Consider the following 15,448-nt stretch of genomic DNA (forward strand, 5'->3'; position numbering starts at 1 on the left):
CACACATGATTTTGCTTCTGTGGGAGTGGAAAAGACGGGCTCGAGATCACTGATAGTTTTCCCGGCTTGCAATGAATTACTGCGTTAAGAGACAAGCGCAAGGTTCACCGTTCGGAACCTAATACGAAGTAATGCAAAGGAACCCCCACAGCTGGTCACCTCTAGACTATCCCCCCTACGACCTCTCATTCCCGCACTCTCTATGGTACTGGGCAAGTGACACCACGTGCCCTTCAGCAGCCAATTGAAATTGAAGACACCATAGAGTTACTAATGAGGGTTAATATCGGAGCTCCCGCGCGTTGCAGGCCCTGTTCCGGTAATGTGATCTCGCCATAGCCACAAAACCTTCATGAAAAGAAAGGTCAAACTAGCAAATTGCTCCGTGTATACCTTTACCGCTCCACGCTTTACGTTCTGGCTGGCCTGCGGGAGGCATACGTTCTTACCTCGCATGGGCTCGCAGCACAGCTATGCCGAATACGAAGGACCAGCCGCCATCTTGGTAAAGGAAAGGGATTGTGCGTGACCCGCCAAGATAAAGGGGGAAACTCCTCCCCCCCATCCTTGCCCTCGGGTATCACTATAGCAACTGGGGGAGGCGGGGCTGAGCGAGCCAGTATTGGCTGAGTCGCGCACGCGCCTTTGTTACAACCCCCCCCATGCCTTTGTCGCGTGCGAAGGCTGGGCCGCGGGGCGGGGGCGCTCTTCGCGAAGAGGCTTGTCTTTGCCTCACGCTGCGGATGGAGACGGGTTAAGGACACAGGCCGCGGGAGGGGGTGGGAAGGCGTCAGCGCGCATGCGCCGCTGAACTCCGTGAAGCGGTTGGGCGGGTTCGAAGATTTGCGGCGGCGGTTTAGCAAGCGAGGACGGGGCGCGGCTGCCAGGTAAGGCGTTGCCCGTGAGGAGGTTCTCTCTGGGGCTGGGCAACCGCGGGGGGATGGTGGCCACGGGCTCCTTCCCTCGGCGCGCGCCCGCGTGCGTTCTTGTGGCCCGCTGGGAGCCGCTGCCTGTCTCTCTGTGAGGGGAGAGGGGAAACCTCGCTTTTCAGGCGAGAAAGACCCCGCCCCCCCCGTCGCCATCCCTTGCTCTGGTTTCAGCCCCTCCGCTGTCTCCCGGGCGGCATTTTCGCCACGAAATGCAGGGCAGCGGATGGGAGTAGGAAACAGAGGGCTGGAAGGAAATGGGGAAAGGGGTGTGTGGGGAGGAAAGGGGTTGCGACTGACGCTGTTTCTCCGCCGCCAAAAAGGCAGATGGGTCAGCAAGTTTAGTTGACTGCAAACGTGACGAAAATGCATCGGGGAAAGGGGCTCTCAAAAACACTTGCGATCACTGTATTGTGGGGGGGGGGGTGGAGACTAGATGACCATCGGGTGCTCCTTCCCACGCTTCCAGTCAAGTACAGGATGGCGAAGGAGGAAGATCGCTTGTGAATTGGGAAGGGTTCATAGCTCCGGTGGGTGTTTCTCCTCCAAGAGAGGCGGGGGGGGGCGCGCGGGGGCGCCTTGCCCTCGAAAGAGGAGGATTTCAAAAATGCCATTGCGGAGAAGAACAGCACAGCTGTGTTCGCTCTGTATAGCGACAGATTTCCGGTTGGAGGTTGGGGATGTGTCGTGTGTACTGAAAGAGCAGGGGTGACGTGCTGGGTGGGCCTTCTAGGGGGCAGTTTGCAGAGGATGTGCGATTCTCGCTTACGGAGTGGGAGTCTTGATTACGTTCTCCCGACTCCTGCATCTGTTTGGATAACTTCCTCAGCGCTTATGCTGCAAAGTTGAGTTACGAGCGAAATGAAAATTCTCCCCCAACATTAGTTCTCCACTTGTGCATGTATGAGCTGTAGGGGCAAAACCTTTGTAGGTTGAGGACATGCTGGGTGGAAAGCTCTCAGGGGACCCACATTCCAGTCGTGGGCGGGTTCAGCTCCATACATAATTCTGATGTCCACAGAGAGCTATTTCCTATTGAAACAGGCATATGCAGTATTTAATTATTAGGAATTCCACTCGGATTTCGCACTCCTATTCTGCAGGATATTATGGATGTTGGTGCTTAAGTCACAACTTCAAAATGTGTTCCCAAAATTACACTCAAGCATGTAGACAGACATTATTAAATTACTAACTTTTCCCATTTTGATCATTTTCTTTTATTATAAAAGATGTCAGTTTGGCTGTTGCTAATAATTTACCCATTCATATATGTTTGGTATTTGTGTTACTACCAGCATTTATTATAACCTAGTAGTTACTATCTAGCTAGTCAATTCCTGATAGATGATCTTTTGTGGAGGTTAAAAGAGAGAACACACTACCTTCTCAGTTAAAGTTTTTATTTCCCCCCAGTACTGTTTTAGTACAGGGTCATGTACTAACCACATGGTTGACATCTCTTCAGTTTTTGCCATTTTACCAAAGTCTCTTTCACTTGCTCCTTTTCACAGAAATGTAATAAGATTTTATCAATTTTAAACGACAATTTTCTGTGGTTTTTTTTTTCAAATTTTGTATAATCTCTCAAAGACCTGTTTTTAAATATCTCAGATTAAAACTGATCTCTCCCCCCAGATTCTTCACCTCCATAAACATGTCCAAGGTAAGATGTGCCTTTGCTCATAACTATTTTGATGGTTTGTTCTTTGAATAAACACTTATATGATACTGGTGTGCTAAATTAACTAATGAAGGAATATAATCACATTGCTTTTATGCTCTCTAAAAAAATCTCCATGTTAATCCATGTTAGGTGATGGATTGGATGGATTTTTAAAAACTACTTCTACCTCTATGGAAATAAGAAGAGTCATGTTTTCTCCCGCAGTCTTTTTACCATGTCACTTAGTACTATTTCTATTTATTATTTTTTAATTATTATTTCCAATACTTATACGTCACTTTTCACCATAAATTGTCTCAAAGCAGGTTACAGAACAATAAATAAAGCAGTGGATAAGTCAAATAATATGCTGCTTAAAAGTATAGAAACCACAGGTAAACAGAAAATAGGCCTAATAAAATTTACTTTAAAGCCTTTATCAAGCACCTGAATTTCAACAGGGAGGATGCCTGTCTGATCTTAGCCAAGGTGAAGTTGTGCAGAACTGATTGCACAGCTCCTGGTGGACATGAGCTGCGCATCTGAGCCATATGGGGGTCAACAAACAAAGCATCCCTCAAAGATCTCTGTGATCAAACTGAGATATAAAGAATCAGGCACTCCTTAAGGTATCTTTGACCCAAAAGTCAGTGTATATTTGTACAATAACCTTTAACTTGGTCTGGTAACATATTGGCAGTCAATGCAGAATTTTAAGCACTCAATTTATGTTCTGACAGTAGTTTTTCCCCACCAAAAGTTTAGCTGCATAACTTTACACCTGGAGCTTCCAGACCAAGCACAAAGGTAGCACCACATAGACTGCATTTGCAATAATCAAGTCTTGAAGTTACCAATGCATGAATCATCATGGCCAGTTAATCTCTATCCAATAATGACCATAGTTTGCATAATAAAAAAATTCCTTCCAGTAGCACCTTAAAGACCAACTAAGTTAGTTCTTGGTATGAGCTTTCGTGTGCATGCACACTTCTTCAGATACACTCGTATGCACACGAAAGCTCATACCAAGAACTAACTTAGTTGGTCTTTAAGGTGCTACTGGAAGAAATTTTTTTATTTTGACTATGGCAGACCAACACGGCTACCTATCTGCAACTGGAACCATAGTTTGCATACCATCTGTAGCTGGTAAAAGGCTCTTCTAGGCACTGAGACTGCCTAAGCCTCAAGTGAGAGAGATGGATTCAGGAGCATCCACAAACTACAAACCTGTTCTTTCAGTCTGAGTGCAACCGCAGCCAGAGGAAGCAACTGGTCATTTTCTCTGACAGGGGAACCACTCACTCACAGTGACTCCAATGTCTGGGGTTCAGACTCAGTTTATGTTCAGCCTCTCCTAACTCAGATGTTATGGAGAAATAGAGCTACATGTCACCAGTGTACTGATTATGCTTTGCCCCATAACTTGTAATAGCTGCTACTAACAGCAGCGTATTGGCAACAAGATTGTGCCCTGCGGAATACAATAGCACAAGGATCATGGGACTGAGATGCAATCCCCCAATGTTATTCTCTGGGCACAGCCCTACAGGTAGGAATAGAACCACTAAAAAAGTGCCCCTAAAACTATCCAACAGAGCTAGTCCAGGAAGATACTGTAGCCAACAGTATAAAAAACTGCTGAGAGCCCTAGAAGCAGGAACAGATGCACTCCCTCTGTCCTGTGTCTGGGCCAAACACTCCTCCCTCCTTTTTGGTTGAAAATCATGGCTATGTCAGAGTTGGGAATCAGAGGTGTACCTAGGGGCTAGCAAAACCCACCCCTTGTCGGGAGTGCAGAAATTGGATATTGGATTATGGAGTGCATGACATATATGTGTGTGTGACAATGTGACGCTGCTGTCATGGTGAGATCAAATGCAGGAAAAGCTTCCTGTCTTCTGCAGTAAAGTGATATTTCCGGATGGGGGAGGGGAGGTGCCAACACAGCTCCTTACCAAGGGTGCAAGGGACCCTAGGTACACCTGTGTTGGGAATTCTGTCTTAAAACAAGCCAGAGTTTGTTAATGGCAAAGAGGGGCAAGGGAAAAAGGGTTTCAGTCCTGATACTTCTGTTGTAATAAATTGTGGTGTAAGAAGCCTGGAATGATTTTTTTGAGCCAGGCCAGACTCCACAATTGGAGTCAAGAGGAAGGAACAATCCGAGGAGGTGTAGAGAGTAGGTAGCTTTTCCATGAACAATTTTTCCACCTCAAAATAGCAGAATGTAATAGTATTTAAACTAATAATCTGTAATTTACATTCTTCTCTTTTCAGCAACAGCCTGCTGAAAAGTTTACAAATCCAGAAACTCCTGGTTATGTTGGATTTGCAAACCTTCCAAACCAGGTTCATCGGAAGTCTGTGAAAAAAGGCTTTGAGTTCACCCTTATGGTGGTTGGTAAGCTCACTTTTTATTTTAATAAATTGAAGTAGAATTTAGTAATTATTCATAATTTTGTTCTTGAAGATCCTGTATAGACTTTATATCTGAAGTAATCATTATTCACAAGAACTAGCAGGTATAAATCTGAACCTGTTAAAGAATCTGTAACTCAGTTATAGAATAGTGGGCCAGCTTCCACTGCTGAAATCTTTTTTAAGGTTCTCTGATAGCAGGATTCGGAAATGCCTCTTGGGAAGTAAAATTAGGGAATCAGGAAAGTTGATCATGCAACTTCTGGGTAACCCATTCAATGCTCCAGCACATGAAAGAATAAACAGTTAATGTGGGATTTTAGATAAAATTGTCCAAACATTTGTAAAGATTATTATAGTGATGCTAACTTGCAGTGCAAATTAGATCCGTGCCACCATCTGAAACAATGCTGCCTTCCTTAATTATTTATTTAAACGATTTATAGCCTGCCCCTCATTGATACTGTTAACAGGGCAGGATAACAAGATAACATTACACAAAAAATTGCACACATTTTTTGCCATATGCAAATTAGTAATTTCTTTTGCAGATGGTTTGGAGTTCCCAAAAATAAGTCTGGGAACACACACAAGTATTAAGATGTCTGATAGGCAGAATGTCAAGATGTGAAGCTTTCCCCATAACTGGGTTTCTCCCAGAAAGAGCTTGTTCCTACATGCAGGGAACACTGAAAATAATTGTCAAAATACTAACTTACTTAGAAGGTGTGCTTTGTAAGCCTGAAGAATATTAACTGTTCATTGTCTGTTGCCAAGTTTGGAATGAAATAGGTAACAATGTAAAATAGTGAAAGGTCCAACCTTCTGCTGATTCATTAATATGTAATACTTTCTTACGGTTTTATTTTCAAATTGATTCTTAGGTGAATCTGGCTTGGGAAAATCTACTCTAATAAACAGCCTGTTCTTAACAGATCTCTATCCAGAAAGAATAATCCCAGGAGCAGCTGGTAAACATGAAATTTTGGTGTCTTCTGTTTTTGAATCTTATTAAACACTTAATTTGTGTAAGTCAGGATTGAAAAGCGGGGGGACTTCCAGTCATGGGTGCTTAATGCAGTTTTGTACCAGTTAAGTGCCTTGTTCCTTACCCCATGTGGCCATAAAAATACACAAAGCTTTTTGCAGACTTCTGAGCAGTTGAAAACAATTTCATGAAAGCCGCTTGGCTGGTTTGAACATAATACAGTGGTACCTCAGGTTACAGACACTTCAGGTTACAGACTCCGCTAACCCAGAAATAGTACCTCGGGTTAAGAACTTTGCTTAAGGATGAGAACAGAAATCGCGCGGCAGCGGGAGGCCCCATTAGCTAAAGTGGTACCTCGGGTTAAGAACAGTTTCAGGTTAAGAACAGACCTCCAGAATGAATTAAGTTCTTAACCCAAGGTAAAGGGACCCCTGACCATTAGGTCCAGTCGTGACCGACTCTGGGGTTGCAGCGCTCATCTCGCTTTATTGGCCGAGGGTGCCGGCGTACAGCTTCCGGGTCATGTGGCCAGCATGACTAAGCCGCTTCTGGCGAACCAGAGCAGTGCATGGAAACACCGTTTACCTTCCCGCTGGAGCGGTACCTATTTATCTACTTGCACTTTGACGTGCTTTCGAACTGCTAGGTAGACAGGAGTAGGGACCGAGCAACAGGAGCTCACCGTCATGGGGATTCGAATCGCCGACCTTCTGATTGGCAACTCCTAGGCTCTGTGGTTTAACACACAGCCCACCCGCGTCCCTTCTTAACCCAAGGTACCACTGTATTAAACTGTAGTTTAGCATGAATGAGACAAGGTAGGTCCTGGGCTCATGTCCTCTTCCTTCCCTCCCTCTCTGGTGCAGCATCAAAGAGCTTAGAATTTTTCATCCGGTGTAGTTTGCATTCAGCACATTTTAGGGTTGAGGCATAACACTAAATTGAATTTTATCTAAAACAACCCAATCCCTTCTCATCCACTCTCAAGGGGATAGGGCATGAATCCAATGCTCACTGTGACTCATCCTCATAACCTTATGGTTAGCCTGGACATGTGAATAAGACCACTGTTTCTGACACAATAGTCCTTGATGAAGGCTCTTACTTTTTTATAGTAAATCATTTATAATTGTTTCCTTTCATCTTTCCCCTTTTTGATCTTCAAAAAATACTGATAAAGTTCAAAAGTCAGAATGCAATGCAGTATTCCTCATGAGGGAGTTATTCCCCATTTACTAACTATTTTAGCCTTGATGTTAGGCCTTGTTTCTTTTGCCCTTCCTTTGTATCTTGTAGTTTGAGTCTCTTGCTTTTGACACTTGCATGTATTTGCTCAACAGAAAACCTTGTTGGGCTCATAGCAAATTGTGATCAAGGCCATATAGATTGATCTGTTTTAGGGTGGGGGAGAAGATGTCTTTCCTTTTGTACGAGAAGGCCTTGGAGACTTTAAACTTTCTAATTCTACGATATAACCAATACAGTGGAACCTCGTGTTACGTACCACCCTCCTTGCAAACGCTGTGGCTTATGAGCTCTGCTAACCCAGAAGTAGATGCTTCTTGTTGCGAACTTTGCCCTGGGATACGAGCAGAATTCGCGCGGCGGCAGCGGGAGGCGCCATTAGCGAAAGCATGCCTCATGTTACGAGCAGTTTCAGTTTATAAACGGACCTCCAAATGGATTAAGTTCGTAATCGGAGGTACCACTGTGGTTAAAAATACAGATTATTTTGCTGTTTGTGGCTCAGCTGTAGTTTAGCTAGATACTTAGTTACTGTTGATTCTTGATCTTGCTTCAAAGGCTCTTAATTTTGCCTTCAGCCATCCTGAGATCACATTTTGTTGCCTTTCCAGAGAAAATTGAAAGGACTGTGCAGATTGAAGCTTCAACAGTTGAAATTGAGGAAAGGGGTGTAAAGCTCCGTCTAACTGTGGTAGATACACCAGGATACGGTGATGCCATCAATTGTCGAGATTGGTATGTTATGTACTTGACCATAGGTCAAAAATATGTACTCAAAGATGTTCAGTTCTTGAATTCATTAATTGGCTTGTTGGCAACTTAATTTCCTTTGATATATTTTGAATGAATTGTCACTTGCTGAACTATTATTCCTGTATGTATTGGTTAGTGTATTTAGCATGGGGTTTTTTTCCTCCAACCACTTTGTGATCAAATCTGGAAAATGAGCATATAAATCTACTGACTGATTATATGTAATAGGTCTGTTTGGGGCAGGTACTGAAAAACTTAATTATGATTAGGACCTCCATTTTCTCCCACTCCACCAAGTCCTCTTTCAAAACCTGATTTCATTCTGTAAGTAATGTCTTGCAGCCTCATAGTGCAGCATGCTGTGTTGAAACAGCTTCTACTTCTGTTCTTTAGCATCTGTTGGCTGGAAATATTGTGTTTTTGTTTGTGCTCATTGCCAATTCCACAGTTCAGTATGCATCTCTTCATCATTTCCTAACTTTCCTGGACCTCTGTCATATAAGCATAGGATTGCATTTAAAGGTGTTCCTCGGCTGATGGTAAATCTTCCCTTCATGCAACAGCAGGAATCAATTGCCAGTGCTCCCCTGTCCCCCCTCCCCCCCAAAAATCCTCAGGAGGATACGTCAGGCCTTTTTCAACCTTACCATCAACCGAGCAATACATTTGGATACCACCCAAAGTCTTATATTTGGTGGATATACATATTTTGTTTATATGTATACACACACACACACATGTACATGTGTACTTTTTTGGAGTGGCTTTAAAGAGCGATTAATAGCTTCATTCCTTTTTGATACTGCTCTTTCTAAATAATTGCTTGATTTGGCATGAGCAACTATTGCTCAGCATTGCAGAAAAGGGATGTTTACATAAATGTGATATTTTATTTAAGTTTCAGGACCATTATATCCTATATTGATGAGCAGTTTGAGCGTTACCTTCATGATGAGAGTGGTTTGAACAGACGGCATATTGTAGACAATAGAGTTCACTGCTGCTTCTATTTCATTTCACCATTTGGTCATGGGTATGTATAGCAGTACTTGTAGATTTGTAGTAAAAAAATATTTTATACAGTGGCCTAATCTTTATGCATAATATTAGGCTTTTTATTTTTAAAAAACTATGTAAATAACTCAAAATTCTAACACTATTATTTTTAGACTTAAGCCCTTGGATGTTGAGTTCATGAAAGCCATACACAACAAAGTGAATATTGTGCCTGTAATTGCAAAAGCCGATACTCTTACTCTGAAGGAGCGAGAAAGACTGAAGAAAAGAGTAAGTTTTGGCAAACTTTTCAACTGTAGTTTTTTGTGTCATGTTGAATCCAAGGAAAGCTTTAAATTTCAGTAGCTGCTTGGAGGTCATGGAGGGATGCAGTGGGGGGGGGAGCCCTATTGTACCTCTGCCCAGCTTTAGCAAGTGCAGTCTATGGGTGGACTGCCCCAAGTCTGTAGAGTTCAAGGAGATTACAATCTGGTTTATGAAATTACAAAACAATGGTAGGATAAGTCAAGCATGCAAAGTCAAACACATGACAGGGTCAGGCATGAGTAATCAGTTGAAGTCCAAAACATCACCCAGGGTCAGAATCAGAAGGAATCAGGAGTCAGCAGCCAAGGAGATCTAGTTTAGGCAAGATAATTCAGGGAGCTAGAGGTCTGTGCTGTTCCAGCAGTTAGGAAGCTCAGAGTAAGGGTTGTTGCAGGCCAGCTGCTGGTCTTTAAGGGTATCCTTACTCCCAACTTGGGGTTTTACTACAAGGTGACTTAAGGCTCTCAGAAGCACACTTCACTGTGGGTCTGTGGCCTGGACTTGAATCTTTAGACACTTGAGCTCTTGAGGACAAAGATGGCTCAACCTCTCCCTCAGACTCTTCTAATGGCTCATTTGCTGGTTGAAATGACAAGAACGCAAAGGGCATCTCTGCGGGATACCCCGGAGAGGGCTCTGGGGAGGCTATTGGGATATCTAAGGCTAGAAACAGTCTTTGGTCAATGGGAGATCTAGTTTGTTCTCGAGGGAGTCATTGGGCCTTCTGGCGGTTCCCTCACTGCGAGAAGTGAGGTTACAGGGAACCAGGCAGAGGGCCTTCTTGGTAGTGGCGCCCGCCCTGTGGAATGCCCTCCTGTCAGATGTCAAGGAAATAAACAACTATCTGAATTTTAGAAGACATCTGAAGGCAGCCCTGTTTCGGGAAGTTTTTAATGTTTGAAGTTTTGGTATAAAAATTGTTGTTGTTGTTGTTGTTACTACTACTACTACTGCTACTACTTCTTGCACTCCAAGTCAGGGCTTGGCATAACAGCCTGCAGCCTTTGAGATTGGCCCATATGCCTTTGTTTTTTTGTTTTTGTTTAATTTTGTTTTGTTTGTTTAATTTTGTTTGTTTATGCTCAGATTCTAGATGAAATTGAAGAACATAGTATCAAGATATATCACTTGCCTGATGCTGAATCAGATGAGGATGAGGACTTTAAAGAACAGACCAGGCTTCTGAAGGTAAAGCCTGTATCAGTGGTGGAGAAACAGTGATGCATTGAACGTATGTCCTCCTCTTTATAGACTGTTCCCAGTTGTCCTCAAGTTGTAAATGAAACACCTTCAGATAAGATTTGTCCTCTATTGCAGTTCATCTACACAACTTATGCTCCTAAGCTCCCATGTCTAATAAAGTAATTGACCACTTCATTTGAATGCTTGAGATGGTGGTTATTGCTATGGAACTACTTGCATAGGAAAGTACCATATGGTTGTAACATATTTATTTTATCCTGTTCAATTTCAGACCAGCATTCCATTTTGTGTAGTGGGATCCAATCAGCTGATTGAGGCCAAAGGCAAAAAGGTTAGAGGTCGCCTCTATCCTTGGGGAGTTGTTGAAGTGGAGAACCCAGAGCATAATGACTTCTTAAAGCTAAGAACCATGCTAATGTAAGCATATTACTTTACTTCATTACTTTATCTGTTGTTACTTCATCTTCCCCGCATAAACATTCAACAAGAACTTTTAAGGAGGCTTAGTATCTCTCCCTGATTATTAACAGGATTAAAATAATTTCAGGGGGCAGAAGTGTTCAGAATCATCACTCTCTTTAAATGCTATACCACATGGCAATTCTAGAAATAATCTTGCCAGAAATTTTGCTGTTAGATTTGACTTTTGGCTTGGGCCTTGCACAAGTTAGCTAATCTTGAAAAACAATATAAAAATTGAAACTCCCTATACTGCAGTGTCAAACAGCCATATAGGGAATGTGCTTTTTAAAGCATTAGCTGAATTTACATAAATTTGCTTGGTTTGTTTTGCCCTATCCTTTCTCCTGACTGTTTAGAAATTGGACCACAAAAGAAAATGAGCTGAATATGTGTTCTTGGTTAATTGCATGGTTTATGGAAATGATATTGATGTTGTTGTCTTTAGCATGGTTATTTTGTCCAGAAAGAACATTCACCAGTCAGATTTCTATAAGTTTACATTGCATTACTTCTTCTAAAGTTAGTTTTCAAATGTGTAGTTTTCTGAGAAGGACTGGACAGGGCTGGGGGTATGACAATTCCCAAGATTCTTTGGGTGAGGCCATGTACTTTATAGTGTTGGTGCGATATTAGCTTTGCTAATTTGCATAAACTATGTTCAGAACTGTGTGCGAAAAGCTAGCCTTGGTGATCCATGGGTAAGACTTCTGCATCTTGTACAGGTCTGTTGTCCAGGATCATTTTCCCCTACAGAATGTAAAAGCACAGTCCTCAGACTCCCAGCTTTTCCTACTCCCCAACCTTTCCCTCACACTGCATATTTTGCCAGAATTCCTTCACATCCATTCTAGCTGTTGGTCACAAACTATATATAGCATTGTGCTTCTTTGTTTTTCCAGCACTCACATGCAGGATCTCCAGGAAGTTACTCAAGACCTTCACTATGAAAATTTCCGTTCTGAAAGACTTAAAAAAGGTGGCAGGTTGGTACCTCTTCTTTGTTTCTGCAGTTCCATTGAATTGCCTTGATGTGCAGTGGTGATACTTTTCTTTCAAAAAGATCTAATAAAAAGCTGTTTCTCTGTCTATTTGTTTCTCTTCCTTCCCTGTATATAGGAAGGTTGAAGATGAAGAAGTTAACAAAGACCAAATCTTGCTGGAAAAGGAAGCTGAAGTAAGGATTTTATTTTTACTTAAAATACATCTAATAACTCACAATTGATGTTTTTCTTTTATTTCCGTGTTCTCCTGAGGGGACAAAGGCAGTCACACTTCCATTGAAGCCCAGATATATATTACCCATGCAAGACATATCTGGTTGTCTGCCCCAGACATATCTTGCCAGAGGGTTGGGGAATGCTCTATCAGAAGAGAAGGTTAACTGGTGCCTCAAAGTCCAGTAAATCTTGTACTTTGTACAGTGCTTACTGTTCACTACACTTCGTTTAGTGCTGAAACAAGCACAAAGAATCAATATTAACTATGGTTTGTTGGAGGGGGAAAAACTTGAGTTGATGAAACTAGCTTATTTCAGCTAATGACTGCTAAAATTAACTTCAGTTAAGGGTTCAAATGCCATGCTCAGCTGTAGTTAATATGGAGCACAAAAAGAATCTTCCAATCTCCATTTGGCCAAGCCAGAGGTGAAGTGGGAGGAGAATTAGTCTGGAGTTCACTGCAGCTCATTCTCATTATTCTAAACCATGGCCTAGTGTTCTGTTTGAGCATAGCTATTCTGTCTAGCAATTTTCATTTTAGAATGTCCATGGCTAAAAACTGCAAGTTTCCCATCTTGCTCTTTTAATGCTAAATTAAATATTCATTTTATTTGTGCACTCTGTGCAGACACACACATTAGAAATTGTGATTCCAAAAAACATAAATAAAACCTTCATTATTGCAGCTTGCAGCCGCAAGCTTTGATTTGTACATTTCAAATTAAGGCTGTGGTCCTATGTACATTTAATTGTGATTAAATAGCACTGAGTTCAGCAGATTTTAATCATTTGGCTACCTGTTAAATGCATCCTTTTCTTTTCTTTTCTTTTCTTTTCTTTTCTTTTTTGAGACTACTTTGAGTACCATACTTTGAGACTATGAGTACCATAGTCTGTTGTAATGAGGAAGGAAGAAGAAAGCAGTTTGTTATACTCACTTTTGCAAAACAACAACAACATCTGCAGAAGAGCCATATTTTCAGAATAAAAACACGGTAAAGATTGTATCATTTTCTTCTAGCTCCGTCGGATGCAGGAGATGATTGCAAGAATGCAGGCACAGATGCAGATGCAGAGGCATGGTGGAGAAGGAGACAGTGATGGCATCCATGGGCACAAAGTTTAAATTATTTGGTAAGAAACATTTTAATAGAAAAGCCATTATCTGTAAAATACTGCTATGCAAGAAAAGCAGGGTTGTGTGTCTTAAACACATTTTGACTTCTGCATCAGTCTTTGTGTAGTACTTTCTACATGCTTGTGTTGGTGTGCATATGACTATCCCTGCTCTAGACAAAGCCTATGTAGTGCCCTCCATATGCTGTTGATGCAGTTCCCATCATTCCTGATCAATGGCCATGCTGACTGAAGCTGGTGATGGTTACAGTCCAGCAGCACCTGGATAGCCCCCATGGGCTGCAGTGTCAGAAATGTGGTAATTCTAAGTTAGCCTTGCAAATTTTGCAGGGCTGCACATGCCACTACCCATTGTGCCCTACATGGAATCGGGCCTTTAAGACCAGGAAGAGAGAAAACATGGAGGCACCTTAGTACTGTGCCCTCGTTTCCCCAACTTGGAAATGTTGTAAGAGCTGTGGAGGGGGCAGAAGCTTTTTCAGTCCCGGGGGCCTCATTCCTTTGCAGGGAATCTCCTGGGGGTTGTGTTCTAGTAGTAGGGAGAGACGGAGGTAAAAGAGGAGTTCAGAAATATAAGTGACTCTCTTACCTTTGAACATGGGAATGTTCTACATTTAATAGAAGTGAAGAAAGTCTTTGGCTTTGAGGCAATAGAGATATGTTGTGCTGAATATGTAGTAATGGAACAACCCATGTTACTTTTCTTTTACAACACAGGGAGAAGATTTAAACCCCTGTACTATAGACTAAATGGGGGCAGTTTATTTTTCTACCTCCGCTTAAGACACACAACTTCATGCATCTACTTAACAAGTCATCATGAAGCAACTGGAGGGTGAAAGAAGGAAGAAGAATCAAATAGTTAATCAAGGGAATTGGGCGGGGGGGGGGGGGTAGGACAAAAGCTAAAATAGGGTTGATAGCCACAGTTTTAGTCTTATTTAAAAATTGGTTCACTCAAGCAGGAATAGTGAAAATGGTGGAAGAAACCTGCCTGACAGGAATTTACATGGTAAAAGAGTTTACATGTACTATAGCTTACAACTTTTTAGTAGAGAACTATAGTGGTGCACTTTGTTGGCATAAAGCACAGATATAACATACATGCCACTCTTACTTTTTAAAAGCAATACTTGTAGCAAGAGTCTTACTTTGAGAATTGCTGCCCCATAGATTCATGGCTGAGAAGCTATTTCAAAATTCATATTTGCACTACAGCTCAATTTCAAAATGTAAAGGTAAATTCAATAACAGTTGTGCCTTTCAATATTTTCATTTTGGCAGATACCTTCATGAATTGGAGCCATTTGAGACTTGTGACACAGTGACGTATTTTGTGAGGAGAGAAGCTTATCCTGCTGTGACTTGGGAGGTCCATTCACATTCAATGTGCAACTGTATTGTCATTTCTGTAATGCCTCATTTGAAAACAACTTAAGACATAGTTAATATTTTAATGTTATGGTGTAACGTGATAGTTTTTTTAACTTTGGTTACTACTCTTTTACTGAGCTGATTTTACTACACTGGCTACAAAGATATATATACTTCCTAGCTAATATTTTTCATCTGAATATGGATTACTACCACTATTTTGGGTTTGTTTTTTGCACTGAAGGAATCAACTGACCATGATAACAATCCTGAGGTCCAAAGTCCGCATATGAGCTTTGAATTTCCTCCACAGCCTTCCCTGATACCCTAGTGTGGCTAATGTGCATACAGTTTTAAGACTACTTTAAACCACCATCCCCACAAGTATATGATTTTTAATGCTCACATGAAAGATCAGTGCTGGGAGCTTTTGCTGGAGAAGACTGTGACTAAAGCCTTGAGTGAACTTTTGGTCCCTGGGATGCAGTTCTTTGCATGTAGCTGACCCAGTAACAATGTAAGTGACAAAATGGAAATCTTCAGTGCCATTTTTTCTTATATTTAGTAGCATATAGAACTCTGTGCCTGTATCACTCCTGCACTGCCCTACCTTTCGAAGGTTTATAGTCATTTTTTCAAGTACCTACCGCACATGAACCTTTTGTGTTTTTATCTAAGAAAAACCAATATAGTTTTTAAAGGCATTGTGCAGTTTAGAAAGCAAATCTTA

At 41.8% G+C, this 15,448-nt stretch overlaps 2 protein-coding genes and 1 long non-coding RNA gene across 6 annotated transcripts in view; 1 reads left to right on the forward strand and 2 right to left on the reverse strand.

The window, feature by feature from the left end:
• The window catches only part of HDLBP (high density lipoprotein binding protein), a 57,967-nt gene extending 57,381 nt beyond the window's left edge, over nt 1–586 (reverse strand). Inside the window, exon 1 of one of the 2 annotated variants that reach the window (XM_081192526.1) lies at nt 450–586. The gene's annotated coding sequence lies outside the window, so the exon portion shown is untranslated. The remainder of the gene's footprint in view (nt 1–449) is intronic. The other variant, XM_081192528.1, reaches the window with a different exon arrangement.
• On the forward strand, nt 383–14,801 carry SEPTIN2 (septin 2). 3 transcript variants are annotated; one of them, XM_081192706.1, is made up of 13 exons: nt 383–505; nt 2,565–2,592; nt 4,873–4,996; nt 5,898–5,984; nt 7,861–7,984; nt 8,901–9,035; nt 9,172–9,289; nt 10,412–10,513; nt 10,800–10,945; nt 11,890–11,973; nt 12,107–12,164; nt 13,229–13,341; nt 14,629–14,801. In XM_081192706.1, the coding sequence occupies exons 2-12, from the start codon at nt 2,584–2,586 to the stop codon at nt 13,331–13,333; spliced, it is 1,092 nt and encodes a 363-aa protein (XP_081048832.1). In that variant the 5' UTR covers nt 383–505; nt 2,565–2,583; the 3' UTR covers nt 13,334–13,341; nt 14,629–14,801. The 3 variants fall into 3 exon arrangements, with proteins under 3 accessions (XP_081048832.1, XP_081048833.1, XP_081048831.1); XM_081192707.1 differs by lacking the exon at nt 383–505 and adding an exon at nt 742–887 and having other exon boundaries at nt 2,541–2,592; XM_081192705.1 differs by lacking the exon at nt 383–505 and adding an exon at nt 742–887.
• LOC308586324 lies at nt 12,156–13,220 on the reverse strand. The gene is made up of 2 exons (XR_014007810.1): nt 13,095–13,220; nt 12,156–13,048 (listed from the first exon to the last, which is right to left on the reverse strand). It is a non-coding gene; the product is annotated as an uncharacterized lncRNA (long non-coding RNA).
• Nucleotides 14,802–15,448: the final 647 nt, after the last annotated feature.

This window comes from Podarcis bocagei (assembly GCF_964188305.1).
Source record: "Podarcis bocagei genome assembly, chromosome: 4".
Classification (NCBI taxonomy): Eukaryota; Metazoa; Chordata; class Lepidosauria; order Squamata; family Lacertidae; genus Podarcis; species Podarcis bocagei.